At 40.2% G+C, this 26188-nt stretch overlaps 1 protein-coding gene and 1 non-coding gene across 3 annotated transcripts in view; both read right to left on the bottom strand.

Annotated features, from left to right (window-relative positions):
* The window catches only part of PATJ (PATJ crumbs cell polarity complex component), a 422851-nt gene that overhangs the window by 335018 nt on the left and 61645 nt on the right, over positions 1–26188 (bottom strand). For both annotated transcript variants that reach the window (XM_023187375.3, XM_023187368.3), the window contains exons 12-14: positions 19796–19942; positions 15736–15812; positions 12792–12848 (exon numbers count right to left, since the gene is read on the bottom strand). In XM_023187375.3, the coding sequence (XP_023043143.2) occupies positions 12792–12848; positions 15736–15812; positions 19796–19942 (281 nt within the window). The remainder of the gene's footprint in view (positions 1–12791; positions 12849–15735; positions 15813–19795; positions 19943–26188) is intronic.
* Positions 4512–4618, bottom strand: LOC111524119. The gene has a single exon (XR_002725697.1). It is a non-coding gene; the product is annotated as a U6 spliceosomal RNA (small nuclear RNA).

The raw sequence follows: 26188 nt of genomic DNA on the forward strand, positions 1-26188 counted from the left end.
CCCACTCTGTCATTTCAGCATTTTCTGTGCTTCCTCTCTGTGCTTTCTTTCTTCTCACTGCTGCCACTTCATTCTCTTGTCATTGTACCAAATAATGGGTATGGATACACTAAGGAGATATTAGTGTCATGTGGCAGGACATGAAAGGAGGTAAGGAAAAGCTCTCAGAAAAATGTTTCTGTACTAACAGTTTACCTCCCATCTCTGCCAGCTGTCTTCCTTCCTTATTTATGAGCCAGATGCTACAGGGCAGAGAGTTACCAGTGGACCCACCATAGCTCATCCCCAGTGCGGTGCTGGGGCTTATACTGGCTTGAGAGTAGACTGGTAAATTTTCAGTGATTTTGCAAGCTAGTTGTTAAACACAGCTATTATTTAAAATTAAACCACATAAAGTTACAATTAATAAAAATAAATGTAGGCAAGGCATGGTAGCTCACACCTTTAATCCTAACACTTTGGGAGGCCAAGGCGGGCAGATCACCTGAGGTTGGGAGTTCGAGACGAGCCTGACCAACATGGAGAAACCCCATCTCTACTAAAAGTACAAAAATTAGCTGAGTGGGTGTAATCTCAGCTATTCGGGAGGCTGAGGCAGGAGAATCGCTTGAGGCCGGGGGGCAGAGGTTGCAGTGAGCTGAGACTGAGCCATTGCACTCCAGCCTGCACAACAAGACTGAAACTCCATCTCTAAATAAATAAATAGGCCAGGCACGGTGGCTCACGCCTGTAATCCCAGCACTTTGGGAGGCCGATGTGGGTGGATTACCTGAGGTCAGGAGTTCAAGACCAGCCTAGCCCAACATGGTGAAACCCTGTCTCTACTAAAAATATAAAAATTGCCTGAGCATGGTGGGGCACGCCTGTAATCCCAGCTACTTGGGAGGCTGAGGCAGGAGAATCCCTCGAGCCTGGGAGGCGGAGGTTGCAGTGAGCCAACAATGCACCACTGCACTCCAGCCTGAGTGACAGAGAGAGACTCCATTTCAAAAAAATTAATTAATTAATTAAATACAGTAACATAAAAAAATAAATGTAACAAGTACTCAAAATTCATCACTTCCTAATTATTTTTCACTCTTTTACTAATATCTATGTTCATGAAGTGATTTATATCTACTATATCTGTACAGAGAGGAACACTCTCTACTAGAACTCAAAAGAATACTGAGGGGTGGACAACTGAAAGAGACACATGAAAAGCCTGATTTGGTTAGCTGCTAAATGCAGGTGGGACAAGTAATTAAACAGCCCTATTCCTGCAGAGAAGCCTGCAGCAATGAAGCGCTACTGTGCGTTGCCTCTCGACTCACTGATCAGTAACACCATTTTGGTAGCTTCGTATCTGCCATGGTGGGAGTATTTACACCACAGATATTGGTACACGCTACAAATTGGAGCTACCTTCCCACCACCCTCCCATCCCCACCTAGAAACTTACCAGCATACCACTGATCTATGATATAGTTTGGACATGATATCCAGCATATATGTACAGGGTATAAACTATGTGCAAGGCATTGGGCTATGAGCTGGAAATATAGGATGAAGTCTTTGCCCTCCTAGAACTAACATCTAGCATGGCAGACAGATAATAAATAGGCAAAAAGGTAAGTAGACAAAGCAAATACATAAATAAATAACCAATCAACAAGCAGCAGAATTATCACAGTTTTGGTAAGACAAGCAAAGGATATAAGGAAATGCATCCAAGGAATGTGTGACCATTGTGTGGAAAAGAAGCAGTTACTAATTGTGTTAAGGGCTACAAGGAAGGAGTCGGGGTCATGACATCAGAGTCCCACTAATGGAGGCCATTTTGGAAAGTTGGTCAAAGCAGACTCCACATTGAAGGGGACACTTAAGGTGAGACTTGAGGGATAATGGTGAGTCAGCCCTACAAAAAAGCCTACTGGGGGATGGCTGTGGGAGGTGAGCAAAAAGGATAATTGCTAAATTTCTGGTTTGAGCAAATGAGTAAATGGTGGTAACAACTTCTGCATAGAAATAAGTGCCCAAATTAAAACAAAGATCCCACTGTACACACAGAGATCTTTGCTACTTACATAATAATATGCCCTCATACAAGATAAAAGGGTTAAGGCAAGAACTGGTTCCAATCCTCTCCCAGTCCGCATCTATTCATATGATGACCCCCATTCCCACCTCCATGGAATGGCTGGAGTCAGGATTCGCAGAGGCTCACCCATGTCATCCTGAGCCCTCCAGACACGGGCTGTGCCTTCTAGGCTATTCCCCCAGGTATCTATAAACACCACATGCTCCCTAGAAAACTTAAATGGTGAATGAAACATGCTCTATCTTCAATTAGGCTGAACAAATAAACCAGAAATGATGTTTACGAAATCTGTCAATCGGAAGGATGCCTATCTAATACTAGTTCTGAATCTAAATCTGAGTACAGCTGGGTTTCTAAGATTTCATGTTACATTGCTGCAGGCTTCTCTGCGGGAGCAGGACTGTTTAATTACCTGTCCCAGCTGCATTTAGCAACTAAACAAATCAAGCATTTCATCTGTCTCTTTTAGTTGTCCACCTCTTTCAGTATGCGGAGTTCTTAGCAGAAAGTGCTGAAATGACAGAGTGGGTGAAACAGATGATTGGTGCCTTCACACACACCGCATGTCATGCTTTTTGATGCGTACTCAATGTGCTTTGTGAGGCGTTCTATTTAAGCTGACAAAGTTAAGGAGCAACAGGATTTTCATGATCCTGATATAAGTAAAGGATACAAGGAAATGCATTCAATGGAAGTGTGGCCATTGTGTGCTTTACTGTCAGTGCAAAAATGAAGATCAAATGAGATTAAGAAGGCTTGAGGCCTTCTACCCACAAGTAGCGAGACCTATCATGAAACAAACTACAGCCATTCATTCTGCTTGAAGCTTTACTTTTAGGATATTGAAACAGGATATCAAAATGCTTAAGTGGGAATATAAATGATATTGCTTCAGGGGGAAAAGAAACTTCTGGAAAGGAATGCTTCAAAAAGGTGTCAGTGGTATGGGGAAGGATTTTCCAAAAATGTTAAACTCGACAGAAAATAAAACAGAAAGAATCCATGATTGGTTCTTGTAACTCCCATACACAAAGTATTAAATAGCCATTTATGTTTAAAGATTAGGTCGTTACTAAATTTACCATAAATAAAAAACAAACTTTTCAAGAATGAGGCTACAAGTTTTAAAGTAATGGAAAACCACAAGCATGATGGCCTCCCTCAGAGGTTATACAAGACAATCGATCCATTAGAGCTTCATTTATGTTTGTTTTTCTCAACCCTCCAAAACTTTTTTTACTTTATTTTATTTTATTTTATTTTATTTTATTTTATTTTATTTTATTTTTTTGAGACAGAGTCTCGCTCTTGTTGCCCAGGCTGGAGTGCAATGGTGTGATCTCAGCTCACTGCAACCTCTGCCTCTTGAGTTCAAGTGATTCTGCCTTAACCTCCCCAGCAGCTGGGATTACAGGTACACACACCACCATGCCCGGCTAATTTTTGTATTTTTAGTAGAGATGTGGTTTCATCATGTTGGTTAGGCTGGTCTCAAACCCCTGACATCAGGTTGACCCCACCTCAGCCTCCCAAAGTGCTGGGGTTACAGGCGTGAACCACCGCTCCTGGTCCCCTCCAAAATTTTACTTCAGAATGTTCAAAACATGTGTAACAGCTACCCTGTTGTACAGTAGTAAATTGAAAGTTCTCTTCAGTCACCTAATACCAAGGTCAAACATCAGTTGCTATTTAGTATTTTAGATATAATTTATGTTTCCTGCCTAGCCCATGTGATATATCTGAATTTTTGATACTTGAACTAACACTTTGCACTTGGCTTTCTCCCCCTACCTATGTTCACGGTAGTACCTTCACCTGAAATACCCATTGTACTCATTTGTACTCCAAATCTATTCTTCAGAGTATAGTTCAAATGCCATCCTACCAATAAACCTCCATCTGTCTTGAGGAAATAATATCCTGTTAGAACACACATGAGGCATTTTAGCAATATCTGAATAATAATTCTCTATGGAGTGAGGCAAGAAAGGAATCAAAATTCCCTTTAGGAACCTCACCCCAAACCTACGGAATCAGAGTATCAGCAAGGAGGAACTTAAAATAGGGCATGCATATTTTGAAAAAGCTCCTCTCATGTTTCTGATATGCCACCTGCACTACTAGGTAACCACTGCTACTATAGTTATTTGATTCTGTGTCTTACGTTCTCCACTTAAAAAGAGAGCAGCAAAGTATAAAATTACATCCTTGAGAACTGATAACAGCATTGCTTCTGTGGATAAGAGGACTAGGGTGGGAGAAAAAATTACCTTTTGCAGTACATATTTCTATACCTTTTAAATTGTATGTCTTGCCCATATATTATCTATTTAAAATTTAAAATAAGAAAAAAGAATGATGTAAGCTTAGAAGCCAGATAACCCTTGATTTGTTTCCTTTTTTGAAACTTTTTAAATAAATTTATTTTTTAATAGTTCTGGAACGCTTCATGAATTTGTGCGTCATCGTTGTGCAGGGGCCATGCTAATCTTCTCTGTATTGTTCCAATTTTAGTATTTGTGCTGCCTAAGCAAGCACTCGATTTGTTTCCTAATTCTACCCCCTTACTAGCTGCATATGATCTTGGGCAAGTTACGTTACCTGCCTGACAGTCAAGTTTCCCATATTAAAAATGGGAAGGGGAAAATGCTTGCTGACCAATAAGGTTACTATTAGAAATACAGGAGAAAATATATTTAAAGCAAAGAACCAGCCCTGGTAACTGAACAGTACCATCCACTATAACTCTTGGAAAGCCCAGTACATCCCACTTGCCTTAAAAACTATATTTGTTCATTATACAGTGGTTGGGGAGAAAGCATACTTTAATGTTCTCTGGGTCAGGACATACAACTCAAGAGACAAATAAAGTGAAATTTGTCCATCTGTTTTGTCAAAACCAGAGAGCAGGACCTGGTGTTTTTGTTTCCCACACAAGCAATATTACTGATGCTCCCTTCATATTACAATTGATGGCCAGCAGAAAGGTCACTAGAATGAGCTTAATGCTTCTCCCTCATAGAGCTGTGATTATCTTAATAGTAAGCACTTGCCAAGAAAGCCGTCCCTAAAAGTGCAAGTCTCCCTAGATGCGGGAAAACTGTTCTTGTGTCATGATTAACAGCTTCCTAGAAGCAGTGCAGCTAATGCTTAAGTCACTGTAAATAGCTTTCACCTCCCTCTTTCTCCACAACTCCACCCACCTCAGAAGAAAATCTTATCTGTTAACATTAGCCCATAATATATGAAGATGTTTCTTTTTTAAAAAATAGAGACAGGGTCTCCTCTCCCTCTGTTGACCAGGTTGGTCTCAAACTCCTGGCCTTGAGATCCTCCTGCCTCAGCCTCCCAAAGTGCTGGGATGATATGCATAAACCACCCCTCTCAGTCATATAGATGATTCTGGAATCATCCCTTCAAGATTGGTGGCCACGGCATGGGAACCATCTAAAAGCAGCTAGACCCATAGAAACATAATTGTTCTAATCAGAAAGCTAATGAGACAGGGGAAAACCTCCAGCCTGGACCTCAGATCATAGAAAACACCCTGCTCAAAACTTCCCACTGGTGTTACCTGTCACTGAGGACAAAGTCCATACATATCACCGTGGCTTCCAAGGGGCCCTTTAACACCTAGTCTTCCTCTCCAGCATCATTTAACAATATTCTGCTCTTCACTTAGTTTGACCCAGACACTCTGAAAGAAACAACTTCTATTCCCCCAATACGCGAGCCCTTTCCCACAGCAGAGCCACTGTACCTGCTGCTCCTCTTTTCCACATTCTTATCCTTCAAGCCTGAGCTCAGAAAAGCTTTCCCTGGCTCGCTCTAAAGTGTCCCCCACCCCAGTTATGCCCAATGTACTGTTTATTCATTTGCAGCACTTCTTACAATCTACAACTATCTTATCAAGTTATTTTTTACTTGTCTATTACCATGCCCCTATACAATTGCAGAATCTAAGCTCTATGAGAGCAAGGACCTTTTCCATTTTGCTTCCCACAGATGGTAGCACAGTGTCTGGCATAGAGTAGGAGCTCAGTAAATAGTTCAGGAATGGATGAATGCACTCTAAGCTACAACCTGCCTCCGCTACGATCTAGTGGTATGATTTTGGTCAAGTCATTCAACCTAGGCAACCTTTACTATCCTCTCATCTGTAAAATCGGTTTTGACTGGTTAGTTAAAATCTCCCTTACATATTGTAGGGGGAAATTGGTAGCTACTGAATTAAGATGCAAATCTCCAATTATAAGAGGATTCTTAAAAATCATAGCTGATCAAAATGAAGAAAAATTCTGTGGACATTCAATAACTAAAATTAATGTAGAAAAATGTAAAAATATATGATGTTACACAGAAAAACTACACACCCCTTCTATCTCACATACACGCATGCACATGTGTATGCATGCACACACACACACACACACTAAACAAAAGGCAGGTAATACTGACTGCAAATATATAAATATGTAGCTAACAACTAAATATGTAAAGAGAACAATGCAGCCGGGCACGGTGGCTCATGCCTGTAATCCCAGCACTTTGGGAGGCCAAGGTGGGTGGATCACCTGAGGTCAGGAGTTCAAGACCAGCCTGGCCAACATGGTGAAACCCTGTCTCTACAAAAATACAAAAATTAGCGGAGTGTGATAGCAGGTTCCTGTAATCCCAGCTACTTGGGAGGCTGAGGCTGAAACATGGCTTGAACCCGGGAGGCAGAGGTTGCAGTGAGCCGAGATGGTGCCATTGCACTCCAACCTGGCAACAGAGCAAGACTGCATCTCAAAAAAAAAAAAGAAAAGGAACAGAATAATGTAATTTTGGGTGACTTTTTTTCTTCCAGTGAAGAAAATAGGGAAACAAGAAAAGCCACAAATTTTGCCACAACAAAATTTCAATTAATTAAATGTTTTTAAAAGCACATTAAAAGAAAAAGGCCTTTGAAAGTTCAGTCTAAAAGTGCTAGAGGCATATAACTGGGAAACAAAACTACCGTTTATTGGACATTTCTTATATCTTGGCACTAAGCTATATTAAGGTATATATGAAATACTATTTCTATTTAGTCTTCTATAACACAATTATTATTGTTCATATTATTTAGAGAAAAAATGAGGCCAGTTATTTACCTCCAAAAGCATTTCATCAAATGTTACTTTCTTAAGCCTTCCCTGACCAACCTATCTAAATTTGCAGACAAACCCCCACTCCTGAATTTCCTATGCTCCCTGCCTTAATACTCTCCATGGTACATATCACTTACATGGTACAACTTACTTATTTTTGGCCTCCTCCCATTAAAATATAAGTTCTACAGGACAGGAATTTTTCTTCCTGCTTTGTTCTCTTCTGGAACCCTAGCACCCAGTAGCAGACCTAGCACAGAGTACATATAATATATATTTGATGAATGAATGAACAGCCAAATGTACTAGTGAGTTTTTATAAGGTGGTTCTGAAAGTATGTTCAACTCAAAGCCCTTCTGCCCATTTATATCCGAGTTACCGAGTACAAATATATATATATGTTTATGTGTGTGTGTGTGTGTGTCTATATATGTACATTCCATAGAGGTTGATCAGGAAAGACAACACAGTAAGAGTGGAGGCAGAGAACTAAGGAGTGAGAGAGAGAAAGAACATCTTCTGCCTAGAGAAAGAGAATCACACTGTTTAAAAATGTACACAAAGTGTGCTTTGTGCCTTTTTTCCTTGCTTTTACTTGTTATAAAACATTATAAAACATGATTCAGGGTCTTAGGCTTTAAATGTGGGAGAACAGACAAGTAAAGCTGAACCACGTGATAAACGGGGCCTGATCAGGGCAGGACTTCCCTACAAGGACATATCCTGAGCTCTAAAGCAATATAGCACAGGAGGCTGAAAAGCTAATCAGGAAACCTTGGAAAAGCAAAGGAAGTATTTCAGCAGCCCACACTACTAAGGAGAGAAGATTAGAGTTCAGGTTCCACCAGGATAACAGGACTGGTAAACACCCCAGGGTCTTTCGTGGATTATGCGGGAGGCTGTGTCTTTTTTTTTTTTTTTTTTAAAAACAGAATCTCGCTCCATTGCCCAGGCTGGAGTGCAGTGGCACAATCTCGGCTCGCTGCGGCCTCCGCCTCCCAGGTTCAAGCGATTCTCCTGCTTCAGCCTCCCGAGTAGCTGGAATTACAGGCACCCACCACCATGCCTGGCTAATTTTTGTATTTGTAGGAGAGACGAGGTTTTACCATGTTGCCCAGGCTGGTCTTGTACTTCTGACCTCAGCTAATCTTCCTGCCTCAGTCTCCCAAAATGCTAGGATTACAGGCGTGAGCCACTGTGCCTGGCCAAGGCTGTGTCTTAAAAGTGAAGCAAATCAGAGGTAGTCTGAATCTTACCAGAACTGTACCTCTGCCCCATCTCTAAGATGAGCACCCACCAGTACCACCACACACACACCCTCTCACTCTCTCTCTGTCTCTCTCTTCCCTCCCCTCCCTCTATCAACACATTAGCAGGCTAATGATATCATCTGAAGCCTTTTATAGTTGTCAGACATTTAATCAAATTTTGGCATGACAAGAGATATACCCAAACAAAAAGACAAAACATCAAATGACAGAAACAGATCCAAAGTTAATCCAGGTATTGGAATTACTATACCATAGCTATGGTTAACATGCTGAAGAAATAGAGGAAAAGATGGCAAATACAGTAACAGATGAAAAATATAGATTTTTTTTTTTTTTTTGAGACAGAGTCTTGCTCTGTCACCCAATCTGGAGTGCAGTGGCACAATCTCGGCTCACTGCAAGCTCCGCCTCCCAGGTTCACACCATTCTCCTGCCTCAGCCTCCCAAGTAGCTGGGACTACAGGCACCCACCACCACACCCGGCTAATTTTTTGTATTTTTAGTAGAGATGGGGTTTCACTGTGTTAGCCAGGATGGTCTTGATCTCCCGACCTTGTGATCCACCCGCCTCGGCCTCCCAAAGTGCTGGGATTACAGGTGTCAGCCACTGTGCCCGCCCTAGATTTTTTTTTACGTCGGGAATTTAGCCGGAGGATTATAATCTAAAAAGAAATAAAATGAAAATTCTATACTAGATAAATAACTAAAATTAAGCACTTAATAGATGGGCTTCAGCAGCCAATTAGGCGCAGGAAATTTAGTAAACTGGAAGACAGTTAAACAGAAAATAAGAGTTTAGTGTAAATTAAAGAGCAATTTCATGCAACACTGATTTATATGATAATAAGAAAAATAATAAGAGCCTGGCCGGGCACAGTGGTTCACACCTGTAATCCCAGCACTTTAGGAGGCCAAGGATTCACCTGAGGGCACAAGTTCGAGACCAGCTTGGCCAACATGGTGAAACTCCATCTCTACTAAAAATAGAAAAAATTAGCCAGGCATGGTGGTGGGTGACTCTAATCCCAGCTACTTGGGAGGCTGAGGCAGGAGAATCGCTTGAACCTGGGAGGCAGAGGTTGCAGTGAGCCAAGATGATAAACTACAAGATGAGCCATATTGTTTTTTTGTATTTTCCTCAGATTTAGTACATCTGAGGAAAGCTTGGTCAGTTGGCCGACACAGTCACAACGATGAAGTGACTCAAAATGCAGGTAAACTGGGAAGGGAAGAAAGATCGCACCATTGCACTCCAGCCTAGGCAACAAGAACGAAACTCCATCTCAAAAAACAAGAGCCTACTATGTGCTTGCAACTATTCTAGGCATATTATAGTTAATACCTATATAAATTTATGAGGCAGGTACAATATTAAGCATAACATAGTTAATTCCTGTATAAATCTATGAGGCAGGTATTAATATTTCCTTTTTACATACAAAAAGACTGAGACATGGACTTTAGATCATTTTCTAAGATCACACAGCTATGAAATTCTGCATAAGCCAGAATCTGAACTGAGGCAATTTGGTTCTAGAATCCATGTAATCAGTACATTATAATGCAGTAATTAATAACAAATGAAGCTTGATGAGGTGTTTGCCTTTGAGACGGAGTTTCCCTCTTGTTGCCCAGGCTGGAGTGCAATGGTGCAATCTCGGCTCACTGCAACATCTGCCTCCCGGGTTCAAGCGATACTCCTGCCTCAGCCTCCCGACTAGCTAGCATTACAGGCGCCCATTACCACGCCCGGCTAATTTTTTTGTATTTTTAGTAGAGACAGGGTTTCACTATGTTGTTTTTTTGTTTGTTTGTTTTGTTTTTTCTTTTGAGACACAGTCTCGCTCTGTTGCCCAGGCTGAAGTGCAGTGGCACCATTTTGACTCACCACAACCTCCGCCTCCTGGGTTCAGCGATCCTCCTGCCTCAGCCTACCAAGTAGCTAGGACTACAGGTGCATGCCACCATGTCTGGCTAATTTTTGTATTTTTAGTAGAGACAGGGTTTCACTATGTTGGCCAGGCTGGTCTCAAACTCTGGACCTCGTGATCAGCCTCCCAAAGTGCTGGGATTATAGGCGTGAGCCACCGCGCCTGTCTTTGTATTTGTATTTCTTACTCTCATTTTGAATTAAATGCCCCTCAATATATTGAGATGGAATTAATATTTAGTCACTACTGTAATCTAATCTGACTTTGTAAATAGTTTAAAATTAAACTACAAGATAAGCCATATGCTTTTTGTATTTTCCTCAGATTTTGTACATCTGAGGAAAGCTTGGTCAGTTGGCCGACATAGTCACAATGATGAAGTGACTCAAGATGCAGGTAAACTGGAAACAGAAGAAAGACTCTCCAGTGTCAGCCTTGAAAATTCAAACCTGGCCAGGCACAGTGGCTCATGCCTGTAATCCCAGCACTCTGGGAGGCCGAGGCAGGTGTATTACCTGAGGTCAGGAGTTCGAGACCAGCCTGACCAACATGGCGAAACCCCATCTCCACTTAAAAAAGAAAAAAATTAGCCGGGGATGGTGGCACATGTATGTAGTCCCAGCTACTTGGGAGGCAGAGGCAGGAGAATCGCTTGAACCCAGGAGGCGGAGGTTGCAATGAGCTGAGATCATGCCACTGCACGCCAGGCTGGGTGACAGAGCAAGACTCCATTGCGAAAAAAAAGAAAGAAAAGAAAATTCAAACCTGTAAAATTATGGCACACATAGCATAAAATCATGGAAGATAAATATTGATTACAAATACTCAACCAAGAAGAAAATGGCAGCACTACCTAAAGACTTTTCAACTTCTTATGAAACCTGCATGGGACGCAGAAAATACATCTTTAGCTGGGCGCTATGGCTCACGCCTGTAATCCCAGCACTTTGGGAGGCCAAGGTGGGCGGATCACCTGAGGTCAGGAGTTGGAGACCAGCCTGACCAACAGGGATAAACCCCATCTCTACTAAAAATACAAAATTAGCCGGGTGTGGTGGTGCATGCCTGTAATCCTAGCTACTAGGCAAGCTGAGGCAGAAGAATCGCTTGAACCCAGGAGGCAGAGGTTGCGGTGAGCCAAGATCGCGCCACTGCACTCCAGCCTGGGCAACAAGGGTGAAACTTTGTCTCAAAAAAAAGAAAATACATTCTTAAAACTGCATGTGATAGAAGAGTTTAAGGTGGGCTCAGCACTTATATCCTGTGTAGAATTACAGTATGACTTCTGAAACCACTTAGACAAGAACATCTTTCCTTTCTTATCAATTGTTAAGGAAGCCGCCTACAAGACTTCTCTAAGTTTCCATTGCCCTGGCCTCTGCTTTTCCAGAATGGGAATCTTTAGTGACAGGACACAAAAAATGCTGGAAAAAAGAACTATAGAAGTTGTCTTCTGGCACCTTGCCAATAGAAATAAAGCTTACCAAAAAGTTTTAAATTCAAGAACAACCACTGCCTACACTCAGAAGATAAACCACTTTTCTTTCCTTGAACATCTGAACCTGAAGCCTTTTTTAAAGCCTCTATTCCTGGGTCATGATTTTTTTTTTTTTTTTTTTTTTTTTGTTTGAGACGGAGTCTCGCTCTGTTGCCCGGGCTGGAGTGCAGTGGCCGGATCTCAGCTCACTGCAAGCTCCGCCTCCCGGGTTCCCGCCATTCTCCTGCCTCAGCCTCCCGAGTAGCTGGGACTACAGACGCCCGCCACCTCGCCCGGCTAGTTTTTTGTATTTTTTAGTAGAGACGGGGTTTCACCGTGTTAGCCAGGATGGTCTTGATCTCCTGACCTCGTGATCCGCCCGTCTCGGCCTCCCAAAGTGCTGGGATTACAGGCTTGAGCCACCGCGCCCGGCCGGGTCATGATTTTTAAGAAACATATATTAAAGGACTTCTTATAATATCTAAAAAGCTAACACACACTGCACAATGTTACTCTGCATACTACATCTAATGTGGGCAAAGGAGTCAAACCTAGGTTTTGGCTTCTAGACATTGACACAGGGATCCCATGTTCTTCCCAGGCATCATCTTTCATAACAGTGAGACCCATCACATTTCCAGGAAACATGCAAGACTAAATTCTGGAAGCCTTAGGTCACGGCACTAATTTAGTTTCTTCAGCAGGAATGTAAAGAAAGTTCTTCAAACTATGAAAAATGGACAGAGTTCAGTGGCTCCACCTGTAATCCCAACACTTTGGGAGGCAAACACAGGAGGATCACTTGAGCCTGTGAGTTTGAGACCAACCTGGACAACATAGTGAGACCCTATCTCTTAAAAAAAAAAAAAACTGTTAACTTTGTTATAAAAAATGCTTACCTTTGAATATTTCTGTAACTCAGCATCATCTGCAATCTGTGTGTCCAAAGTAGCAACCTAAATTTACAAAAAAAAAATTTCCAGTATTTGTAAAAACATAACTGTATTTCTTCCTACATTTTCTGAAAATATCTGTAAAACCTATATATTGATCACTCTATTTGACTTACATTCTAATACCTTTCTTAGATTTTTAAAATCTATAACACATAATGTGAAATTTCAGAGTATATTTGACTTTTTTTGTTGTTGTTCTCCACAACAATCTTTTTTCCTAAATTGCATAAATTGAACAGAAGATGATGGGCAAATATATATACTATTTTTTTTTATACCTAAATGACATGCCAAGTATGTTTTTATTTGGTTATAAAGAGGTTTATAGATTACTTGTATATCATCTCATATGGTTATGTCCTGCCTGGGTTTTTTTTTTTTTTTTTTTTTAAGTTCTAGGGTACATGTGCACAACATACAGGTTTGTTACATATGTATACTTGTGCCATGTTGGTGTGTTGCACCCATCAACTCATCAGCACCCATCAACTCGTCATTTACATCAGGTATAATTCCCAATGCCATCCCTCCCCACTCCCCCCAAACTATTTTTTAAAATCCATGATCCCTAAAATTTTAATATAATCCTCCATTATGCTAAATGCATAAAAATTTTACTCTTTTGACAAAATCAAGAATATGGCCATTTTTACTTTCAAATCCAAGCCTCAAAACAAAATTTGCAAGGTCAGTAAAGTCAGATGTGTTTGGAAAAACTAAAGCATCTGATTTTCCACAACAAGCTCAAACCATTTCCCCGGGAGAAATAGCTGGCAAAGACACAAACAGAAAGACCTGGTCCCTGGTGGAAAGCTCATGGAATACTTAAAGCTTTTAATCCTGGCCTAAAACTATTCTAAGCTTCAATGGTGGACATCCACAGAAATGAATTCCTTGCAAGCAAAAGTATGTTACTGATGATTTGCATCTGTAACTTGTTAATAAAATACGATGCATCTGGCAGGAAGGGATAAGTTAAACAATGACCCAACTACAGCTTCTGAAAATACCGCATTTCAGATAAGCAGATTCTGGAAGAAAATGAAATAAATATTGGAGTACATGCATTCATTCACTCTCCATCATGCCTCGGTACAAGATGCTACAACTTTTAATGGATAGCTGTCACTTTAAATTTCCAACTTCAAATTCTGTCTCCTCTTTATAATTTGTCTGTTATGACCTCACCATGTAATAAATAAATGAAATTTAAAAGTTTAGTTATAAGGAGAATAAAATTTTAACAGAAGGCTGGCAGTGGCTCATGTCTGTAATCCCAGAACTTTGGGAGGCCAAGGACGGTGGATCACTTGAGCCCAGGAGTTCGAGACCAGACTGGGCAACACAGTGAGACACCATCTCTAAAAAAAAAATTGAAAAATTAGGTGAGCATGGTGGCTCATGCTTGTAGTCCCAGTCAGTCAGGAGGCTGAGGTGGGAGGATTGCTTGAGCCCAGGAAGTTGAAGCTGCAGTGAACTATGATTGTACCACTGCATTCCAGTCTGGGCAACAAAGCAAGAACCTGTCTCTCAAAAAATCATTTTTTGTTTTTTGGTTTTTTGTTTTTGAGGTGGAGTCTCCCTCTTTCGCCCAGCCGCAGTGCAGTGGCACAATCTCGGCTCACCACAACCTCCGCCTCCTGGGTTAAGCGATTCTCCTGCCTCAGCGTCCTGAGTAGCTGGGATTACAGGTACCCACTATCACACCCAGCTAATTTTTGTATTTTTAGTAGATACAAGGTTTCGCCATGTTGGCCAGGCTGGTCTCAAACTCCCGACCTCGAGTGATCCACCCATCTCGGCCTCCCAAAGTGCTGGGATTACAGGTGTGAGCTATCCCACGTGGCCAAAAAATGTTTTTTAACAAAAAAAGAGCCCATCATAAAACTGGCCATTTGTAAATACTGGTACAGCAAATTCCTTTGAATATCAAACCACTAAGATAAGTAGGAAAGGCCATTTGCTAGGTAATAGCCTAATAACCATATTTGAAATCTATGAAGCAAAGAAACAGCAGCTCAGGAGAACTGACACACGGGCATAAAGATACCAAGAGAAACTGTCAATTGTATTGACTCATCTTAATGACACTGAAAATTTTGTGACAACAGACAGTGGCTAGGTAATCTAAACCAAAATGATTTTTTAAATCTCCAACCAGCCAACAAGTACTAATAATAAACATATGTAAGAAAATGTGAATGAGAGTAGAAATTTAAAAGAATATTTTTTTACTAATGCATTTAGTGAACACTGTGGAGGCTTGTCTAAGCACAACTTTCTGCCTTCATGTGGATTCATTTGGGGAAATGTAATCAATCCCTTACTCAATGAATCTAATAGCAGAGAAAGGAAGTCTAATGGACCACTGGTACTATAAACTTATACCTAACCTAAATTACTTCCTGTTCTTCCAAATACATTTGATAATCATTCTTTCATTTTTCACATAAAACTGTAAGATTCTTTGTGAAACACAGGACTAATACCCACAGTCCTTTCAGTGTACAGTAAAACAAACGGATCATAAAAGCAATCATAAAAATGCCAGCAATTTTAAGCAGCTGATATAGGTTATAAATTTAAAGGCAAGCCCTCTCTCTCCTAACAGTTTTCTGTCTATTGTCGACTTAAATGGTTTCAACATGAACTGAGTGTCTGCTAATTTTAACTGAAGTTTGTGTGCAGTCCTTAATTATTCTTACAGCTTAAAATGCTAAAGATGGGGGAAAAAATCAACTGATTGATCCAATAGGGAAGAAAGGCAGGAAGGAAAAATAAAGGCAGGCTGGCTATTCTTTGATTCTCCCATTTCTTTGGACTGTAGTGTTAGAAACTTGATGTGAAATGAGACATGAGTGTTTTTTATTAGAGCATTTTAACATACCATTACTTCATAATCAGGACCCAATAGGTTTTCCCATCTGGATTTCAGCTCATTTTCTGGAGAGTCTGGGGCTTTTTCTGGATATTAAAAAAAAAGAGAGAGAGAGAGAAGGTTGAAACTACTGTGAGCCAAACACACTTAACTGCTAAATTCTTCAATAACAGTCCAGTTTCAGTAAGTAAAGGGGAAATGAATAAAAAGGAAAATGCATTAACTTAGGTCTACTAGGTAAAGTAAATCAGAGGTGACTTATAAAACTAACATAAAATGTAAAGACCAGCTGTGACCAAATTACGAAGGAGCTTTTGTTGTTAAGGGATATTTTAAAGGAAAGAGGACATGATGAGTTATACATGAAATTTAAATTATATACAATTTATATGTAAACATCCTATAGTTTACAAGTAAAATGCATTTGGCTTTGCTTTATAATACATTAGGACATAGAAGGATTTAATTTAAATGTTAATCACTTCAAAGTAGTTTCATTCCAGCTGCCCACTAGAAGAGTAAAAACTTATCAAATATCTTTACTATCAGCAGCGCATATCAACACAATACAATCAGACTTTTCACATGGGTAGCTATAAAGGCTTGTCTGGTTTAATTCAGTTAAAGTCCCATGCGCTTTAATACAATAGAAACTTTGGTTTCACACTAGTCTTTTGTTGCTTGGTTATTAAGATATTTGTATCTTTATGACTTTCTTACTTGAGTGTAATACTGTCTGTGTTGCATAATTTTATAGAGCCAAAACAGATTTTAAGTGTCTTGCCTGTCCTCCACATGGCTGCAGGCAGAAGCTCAGTGCATGGTGCAAAGTATGAATAATGTCCAATAGGCAAAAGTCAAAGTACTAAAACTGAAGTTACAACTTATACCCATAGCAGTAGCAGAAAATAAACAAACTTCTACGTTTTTTAACTTAAAGAAAAACTGTCTCAATATCGCCTTAAGATTAAACAAGTCACAGAACAGTTATGACAACTGATATAACCATCTGCCTAAAATCAAATGTAACTTGCAGTATCAGCTCTTTCAGTCTTCAGCATGGACAGCTTATCTTGGATAAGCATATAATGTTCAATTACATAATACAAATCATTAAGCGAAACAGGCTAACCTCAAAAATCAGTGACTAACACTAATGAACACTAAAGAACTTAAATTACTACATTTATAAAAGAACACCCGTGAAATAACTATATTAATTGCTATGCTAGATTACATTTAGGGGATAATTAACCAAAGATCCTATTAAAAACAAAAAATCAAATTCATTTGGGTTCCACACCTTTGTGCCTATTCCTGTTAGTATTTCCTTAAGAAATTACATTAAGAGTTCTAACATTTGCCTTATAAATTTCTTCTAGGCAGTACTTTCTTATCTGGTAAACAAATCTGAACAAAATTTGCAATTTATTTGTTGAATTCTAAGCTTAAAAACATGGCTCTCATATGACAGTTAATATAAATGTATAAAATAATGTTGACATTTCACCAGCAATTCTTTTGACTATATTTTTACCTTTTAGTTGTACAACAAAAACACAGTCATGTGTTTTAAACCACAGTACAAAGGCCTAAGTGCTAGAGAAAAGAGATACACTTTCAGCAGCTCAGTAAATCCTAGGCTACACAAAATGATCAAAAAATGAATAACATGATGATCTGAAACAATTATTCCAAAGGCAAAAAGAGAGTTAACCTCATAGCAGTTAGTAGATTTTGGTTTTACTCTAAAGCTAAAATTATACATACGCAAGAAAAAAAAAATGTAGTGAAGTTGATCCAAATAGCACACATAAAATATTTCTAAAACTGATACTTCCTGGTCAATTGTAGGTATACTCTTTAATATTTGCAAATATAACTAAAAAATGGTATGTCGGCCGGGCGCGGTGGCTCAAGCCTGTAATCCCAGCACTTTGGGAGGCCGAGACGGGCGGATCACAAGGTCAGGAAATCGAGACCATCCTGGCTAACACGGTGAAACCCCGTCTCTACTAAAAATACAAAAAAAAAAACTAGCCGGGCGAGATGGCGGGCGCCTGTAGTCCCAGCTACTCGGGAGGCTGAGGCAGGAGAATGGCGTAAACCCAGGAGGCGGAGCTTGCAGTGAGCTGAGATCCGGCCACTGCACTCCAGTCCGGGCGACAGAGCGAGACTCCGCCTCAAAAAAAAAAAAAAATGGTATGTCATTTTTAAAATTTGTATTTCTTTCATTACAAATGAAGTTGATACGTCAGTGTTGTTATTAGCTTTTTGTATTCCTCTTTCGTGAACCATCTGTTCACTGTCTTTACCTGTTTTCATTTTAGCAAGTAGCACTTAATTTTAATGGGAACATAGTATATAAGATGCCAGGACCGTCACATTGATGATGAAAATCTTGTAGTGCATGTCTTAGAGTTAAAGTCTCAAGTATCAAGAAGTAAAATAATTTCATTGTTTCTATTACTAACATTAAAAGTTGAGTGCAAATTGTATAAAATTAGGTACTTTGATTAGTAAAAAAAAAAATGAATGTTTTATCATTTATTTTATTAAGCATGCCCAGTTATGCCAAGCTTAGTATATAATGTTTTCTAAACGTCAGGTGGCATTTAAAATAGAGGAGTATATCCCTAGGATGAGTGTAACGATGATACGAAAAGCTTTGTCTTGTCACTATAATAATAAAAAAAGGAACATTTATTATGGAAAAAATATTTCTAAAACTATATCTAATTTCAGAATGTACTCGATTTGCATCTGACTTTTTACTGAAAATCTGAGCTCAACTCAGATTTGCAAAGATAAACTGCAATCTACTTGAGTCAAAAAGAACAAGGTAAATTTCCAAATCATAGGCTATTCTTTTCTGACCTGAGACAAGACAAAGCCAAAAGCCAAAACTTCTCAGGAACATGGATGGTGTTAATTACTCAAGGAGTTTCATTTAGCTGGCGAGACTTTCCCCGGGCACTTTTATGCAGGGAACTGTGTGCAACTGTTACTCAATGAACTTGGAGAGTAGAGTCCACTATAATAGCTAAGGTATCAAAATACAAAGTAAAAGGACAAAGCTGCAAATCAATTAAAAAAATTAAAGAATAAATGTGTAACAGCTTGGCAATTCAATGCAACTTATAGAAATGTATACATTATTAATTTTTATAATAAAAAACATGTATAATGAAAAAGAAACATGCTATATGTGTATAAACAGCAATTATCTATAGATTATATCAATGATAATATAAAAGCTAAGGTGGTTCCCCCCTATAATCTCAGCACTCTGGGGGGCCAAGGTGGGAGGATGGCTTGAGGTCAGGAGTTTGAAACCAGCCTGGACAACACAGTGAGACCCCATCTCTACAAAAATTAAAATAAAATTAAAAAATTAACATAAGTAAAGAAAAATTAAACAAGAGCTTGGTCTCCAACTGTCACAATGTTAAAATGTTGATATTGGCTAGGCACGGTGGCTCACACCTGTAATCCCAACACTTTGGGAGGCCCAGGCAGGCAGATCAGTTGAGGCCAGGAGTTCGAGACCAGCCTGCCAATATGGTGAAACCCCATCTCTACTAAAAATACAAAAATTAGCCCGGTGTGGTGGCATGCACCTGTAATCCCAGCTACACTCGGGAGGCTGAGGCAGGAGAATCACTTGAACCCAGGAGATGGAGGTTACAGTAAGCCATGCCACTGCACTCCAGCCTGGGCAACAAGAATGAAACTCCATCTCAGGGTCTGTCGTGGGGTGGGGGGAGCGGGGAGGGAAAGCATTAGGAGAAATACCTAATGTAAATGACAAGTTAACGGGTACAGCACACCAACATGGCACATGTATACATATGTAACAAACCTGCACGTTGTGCACATATGTACCCTAGAACTTAAAGTATAATAAAAAATAAAAGAAGGGAAAAAAAACTCGATCTCAAAAAAAAGATGTTGATATTAACAATATCCTATTTTATATCTCCAAAATGCCTGTAAGATTTCTCACATTAGAGAAAATGGTTAACAAATGAAGAAGTCTGTTATTGCAAAGTGAATGCTTTGTGCCTACCCAATTTTTCTAAGGCTTCTATGTTGTCATTTTTTAAATGATCCATTCTTTCTTTAATTTCCTCCTGTTCACCATCCACATTAGTTTCAGTTTCCACTGCTCCAGTTAGAAAGAGAGCTGGTGGTTTGGGTGGTTCAACAACAGTTCCTAAAACAAAAAAATACATATTTTTAAAAAATTTTTTAAATGCTAACTTGAATTATTAGTTGTTGAGGACTATATTTAAGTGAGCGTATTTTACTCCTGTTCTCCCATTTCATGACCTTATTAAATCTGAGATAACTTACACATATGATTCCTTAAACCCAAAATGCCATGTGTAATAGATAACCAATCAATTCCTTAAAAAATGAACTTGTTAATAGCATTGAAAAGAATAAGGAACTAAACAATGAGAAGAGAAAAGCAAGGTAAAGTCAATGACAAAAAAGGGGTTAGATGCTTTTCAATATATCCTTGGAAAAAAAAATGCTAAAGTCCTAAGCTCTTACTGTTCTGGTGGGCAGGAAGCAAGACCTGCAGAATAGCTGGACCAATTGCTATGGGCTCTCCTATGTTCTGGCATGACATCATCATGACGCTGACAAACAAGCCTACACAGGTAACCTTATTACTTAGAAGGGAGTTAGAAAGAATTTCCCTTGGTGTAGAGATTCCTCATTTTGCTAAATTGAGCTAAGTAAAATAATAGAGGAACTGGAAAGGAGCAGTGGCTCATGACTATTGTCCTAGTGCTTTGGGAGGTCAAGGTGGGAGGATCACATCAGGCCAGAAGTTTGAGACCAGCCAGGGCAACTTAGTGAGACCCAATCTCTACTCCCAAACAAAAGATCTTCTTTAAAAATTAGCCAGACATGGTGACGTGCACCTGTAGTCCTGGCTACTTGGGAGGCTGAGGTGGGAGGATTTTCTGAGCCCAGGAGTTTGAGGCTGCAGTGAGCTATGATTGCATCACTATACTACAGCCTAGGTGACAGAGAAAGACCCTGTTTTTTTTTTAAAAAATAGGAGTTACTCAAGTTTTCACTCTCAACCATAAGTTGCATAAGAGTGATTCCACATTGTGTTTTAAATAATTACACATCACTTATAAAGTATTCTTATAAAAAATGATTAAGGCCGGGCACGGTGGCTCACGCCTGTAATTCCAGCATTTTGGGAAGTCAAGGCAGGTGGATCACTTGAGGTCACATGTTCAAAACCAGCCTGGCCAACATGGTGAAACCCTATCTCTACTAAAACTACAAAAATTAGGCGGGCATGATGGCGCACACCTGTAATCCCAGCCACTGGGGAGGTTGAGACACAAGAATCAAGAATTGCTCATTCACAGATACTGGGTATCCCTACATTCAGTTGGTGTGGTAAACTGAAGCCAAGAGCTCTTTCAGAGCTATTAAACACCATTATAGGGAAGGATTCCAAGTGGCCAAATAGGAACAGCTCCAGTCTTCAGCTCCCAGGGTGAGTGACACAGAAGACAGGAGACTTCTGCATTTTCAACTGAGGTACTGGGTTCATCTCACTGGGACTGGTTGGACAGTGGGTGCAGCCCAGGGAGTGTAAGCCGAATGAAGGCGGGGCATCGCCTCACCCAGGAAGCACAGGGGTCAAGGAATTCCCTTTCCTAGCCAAGGGAAGCCATGACAGACACTACCTGGAAAATCGGGACACTCCTGCCCTAATACTGCACTTTTCCAACAGTCTTAGCAAATGGCACACCAGGAGATTAAATCCCATGCCTGGCTTGGCGGGTGCCACGCCCACGGAGCCTTGCTCACTGCTAGCACAGCAGTCTGAGATTGAACTGCAGGGTGGCAGCGAGGCTGCAGGAGAGACGTCGGCCATTGCTGAGTTTTGACAAGGTAAACAAAGCGACCGGGAAGCTCCAACTGGGTGGAGCCCACTGCAGCTCAACAAGGCCTGCCTGCCTCTATAGACTCCACCTCTGGGGGCAGGGCATAGCTGAACAAAACGCAGCGGAAACGTCTGCAGACTTAAAAGTCCCCGTATGACAGCTGTGAAGAGAGCAGCGGTTCTCCCAGCACGGAGTTTGAGATCTGAGAACAGAGAGACTGCCTCCTCAAGTGGGTCCCTGACTCCAGAGTAGCCTAACTGGGAGACATCTCCCAGTAGGGGCCGAGTGAAACCTCATACAGCTGGGTGCCCCTTGGAGACGAAGCTTCCAGAGGAAGGATTAGGCAGCAATATTTACTGTTCTGCAATATTTGCTGCTCTGCAGCCTCCACTGGTGATATCCAGGCAAACGGTCTGGAGTGGACTTCCAGAAAACTCCAGCAGACCTGCAGCTGAGGGTCCTGACTGTTAGAAGGAAAACTACCAATCGAAAGGAATAGCATCAACATAAACAAAAAGGATATCCACACCAAAACACCATCTGTAGGTCGCCATCATCAAAGACCAAAGGGAGCTAAAACCATACAGATGGGGAAAAAACAGAGCCGAAAAGCTGAAAACTCTAAAACACGGAGTGCCTCTTCTTCTTTCTCCAAAGGATCGCAGCTCCTTGCCAGCAATGGAACAAAGCTGGACGGAGAATGACTTTCACGAGCTGACAGAAGGAGGCTTCAGAAGATCGCAGAAGATAGGTAATAACAAACTTCTCCGAGTTAAAGGAGGACATTCGAACCCATCGCAAGGAAGCTAAAAACCTTGAAAAAAGATTAGAAGAATGGCTAACTAGAATGAACAGTGTAGAGAAGACTTTAAATGACCTGACGGAGCTGAAAACCTTGGCACGAGAACTACGTGACGAATGCACAAGCTTCAGTAGCCGATTTGATCAAATGGAAGAAAGGGTATCAGTGATTGAAGATCACATAAATGAAATGAAGCAAGAAGAGAAATTTAGAGAAAAAAGAGTAAAAAGAAACTAACAAAGCCTCCAAGAAATATGGGACTATGTGAAAAGACCAAATCTATGTTTGACTGGTATACCTGAAAGTGATGGGGAGAATGGAACTAAGTTGGAAAACACTCTTCAGGATATTATCCAGGAGAACTTCCCCAACCTAGCAAGGCAGGCCAACATTCAAATTCAGGGAATACAGAGAATGCCACAAAGATACTCTTCGAGAAGAGCAACCACAAGACACATAATTGTCAGATTCACCAAAGTTGAAATGAAGGAAAAAATGTTAAGGACAGCCAGAGAGAAAGGTCGGGTTACCCACAAAGGGAAGCCCATCAGACTAACCAGAAGATCTCTCGGCAGAAACTCTACAAGCCAGAAGAGAATGTGGGCCAATATTCGACATTCTTAAAGAAAGAATTTTCAACCCAGAATTTCATATCCAGCCAAACTAAGCTTCCTAAGTGAAGGAGAAATAAAATCCTTTACAGACAAGAAAATGCTGAGAGATTTTGTCACCACCAGGCTTGCCTTACAGGAGCTCCTGAAGGAAGCACTAAACATGGAAAGGAACAATCAGTACCAGCCACTGCAAAAACATACCAAATTGTAAAGACCATCAATGCTAGGAATAAACTGCATCAACTAACGGGCAAAATAACCAGCTAGCATCATAATGACAGTATCAAATTCACACATAACAATATTAACCTTAAATGTAAATGGGCTAAATGCCCCAATTAAAAGACACAGACTGGCAAATTGGATAAAGAGTCAAGACCCATCAATGTGCTGTATTCAGGAGACCCATCTCACATGCAGAGACATACACAGGCTCAAAATAAAGGGATGGAGGAAAATCTACCAGAAATACAAACTAACATCAGATAATACTATAAACACCTCCATGCAAATACACTAGAAAATCTAGAAGAAACTGATAAATTCCTGGACACATACACCCTCCCAAGACTAAACCAGGAAAATGCTGAATCCCTGAACAGACCAATAACAGGTTCTGAAATTGAGGCAATAATTAATAGCCTACCAACCAAAAAAAGTGCAGAACCAGACAGATTCACAGCCAAATTCTACCAGAGGTACAAAGAGGAACAGGTACCATTCCTTCTGAAACTATTCAAATCAACAGAAAAAGAGGGAATCCTCCCCAGCTCATTTTATGAGGCCAGCATCACCCTGACACCAAAGCCTGGCAGAGACACAACAAACAGAAAAAGAGAATTTTAGACCAATATCCCTGATGAACATCGATGCAAAAATCCTCAATAAAATACTGGCAAACCAAATCCAGCAGCACATCAAAAAGCTTATCCACCACAATCAAGTTGGTTTCATCCCTGGGATGCAAGGCTAGTTGAAGATGTGCAAATCAATAAATGTAATCCATCATATAAACAGAACCAAAGACAAAAACCACGTGATTATCTCAATAGATGCAAAAAAGGCCTTTGACAAAATTCAACAGCCCTTCATGCTAAAAACTCTCAATAAATTCAGTATTGATGGAAGGTATCTCAAAATAATAAGAGCTATTTATGACAAACCCACAAGCCAATATCATACTCTATGAGCAAAAACTGGAAGCATTCCCTTTGAAAACTGGCACAAGAAAGGGATGCCCTCTCTCACCACTCCTATTCAACATAGTGTTGGAAGTTCTGGCCAGGGCAATCAGGCAGGAGAAAGACATAAAGCATATTCAATTAGGAAGAGAAGAAGTCAAACTGTCCCGTTTGCAAATGACAAGATTGTATATTTAGAAAACCCCACTGTCTCAGCCCAAAATCTCCTTAAGCTGATAAGCAACTTCAGCAGTCTCAGGATACAAAATCAATGTGCAAAAATCACAAGCATTCCTACACAGCAATAACAGACAAACAGAGAGCCAAATCATGAGTGAACTCCCATTCACAACTGCTTCAAAGAGAATAAAATACCTAGGAATCCAACTTACAAGGGATGTGAAGGACTTCTTCAAGGAGAACTGCAAACCACTGCTCAACGAAATAAAAGAGGATACAAACAAATGGGAGAACATTCCATGTTCATGGATAGGAAGAATCAATATCGTGAAAATGTCCATACTGCCCAACGTAATTTATAGATTCAGTGTCATCCCCATCAAGCCACCAATGACTTCCTTCACAGAATTGGAAAAAACTACTTTAAAGTTCATATGGAACCAAAAAAGAGCCCGCATTGCCAGGACAATCCTAAGTAAAAAGAACAAAGCTGGAGGCATTATGCTACCTGATTTCAAACTACACTACAAGGCTACAGTAACTAAAACAGCATGGTACTGGTACCAAAACAGAGATATAGACCAATGGAACAGAACAGAGCCCTTAGAAATAATACCACACATCTACAACCATCTCATCTTTGACAAACCTGACAAAAACAAGAAATGGGGAAAGGATTCCCTATTCAATAAATGGTGCTAGGAAAACTGGCTAGCCATATGTAGAAAGCTGAAATTGGATCCCTTCCTTACTCCTTATATAAAGATTAATTCAAGATGGATTAAAGACTTAAATGTTAGACCTAAAACCATAAAAATCCTAGAAGAAAATCTAGGCAATACCATTCAGGACGTAGGCATGGGCAAGGACTTCATGACTAAAACACCAAAAGCAATGGCAACAAAAGCCAAAATAGACAAATGGGATCTAATTAAACTAAAGAGCTTCTGCACAGCAAAAGAAACTACCATCAGAGTGAACAGGCAACCTACACAATGGGAGAAAATTTTTGCAATCTACCCATCTGACAAAGGGCTAATATCCAGAATCCACAAAGAACTTAAACAAATTTACAAGAAAAAATCAAACAACCCCATCAAAAAGTGGGCAAAGGATATGAACAGACACTTCTCAAAAGAAGACGTTTATGCAGCCAACAGACACATGAAAAAATGCTCATCATCACCAGCCATCAGAGAAATGCAAATCAAAACCACAATGAGATACCATCTCACACCAGTTAGAATGGCAATCATTAAAAAGAGAGGAAACAACAGGTGCTGGAGAGGATGTGGAGAAATAGGAACACTTTTACACTGTTGGTGGGAGTGTAAACTTGTTCAACCATTGTTGAAGACAGTGTGGCGATTCCTCAAGTATCTAGAACTAGAAATACCATTTGATCCAGCCATCCCATTACTAGGTATATATCCAAAGGATTATAAATCATGCTGCTATAAAGACACATGCACATGTATATTTATTGTGGCACTATTCACAATAGCAAAGACTTGGAACCAACCTAAATGTCCATCAATGATAGACTGGATTAAGAAAATGTGGCACATATACACCATGGAATACTATGCAGCCATAAAAAAGGATGGGTTCATGTCCTTTGCTGAGACATGGGTGAAGCTGGAAACCACCATTCCGAGCAAACTATTGCAAAGACAGAAAACCAAACACCGCATGTTCTCACTCATAGGTGGGAACTGAACAACGAGAACACTTGGACACAGGGTGGGGAACATCACA

This window comes from Piliocolobus tephrosceles, chromosome 1, assembly GCF_002776525.5.
Source record: "Piliocolobus tephrosceles isolate RC106 chromosome 1, ASM277652v3, whole genome shotgun sequence".
In the NCBI taxonomy this organism is placed as follows: Eukaryota; Metazoa; Chordata; class Mammalia; order Primates; family Cercopithecidae; genus Piliocolobus; species Piliocolobus tephrosceles.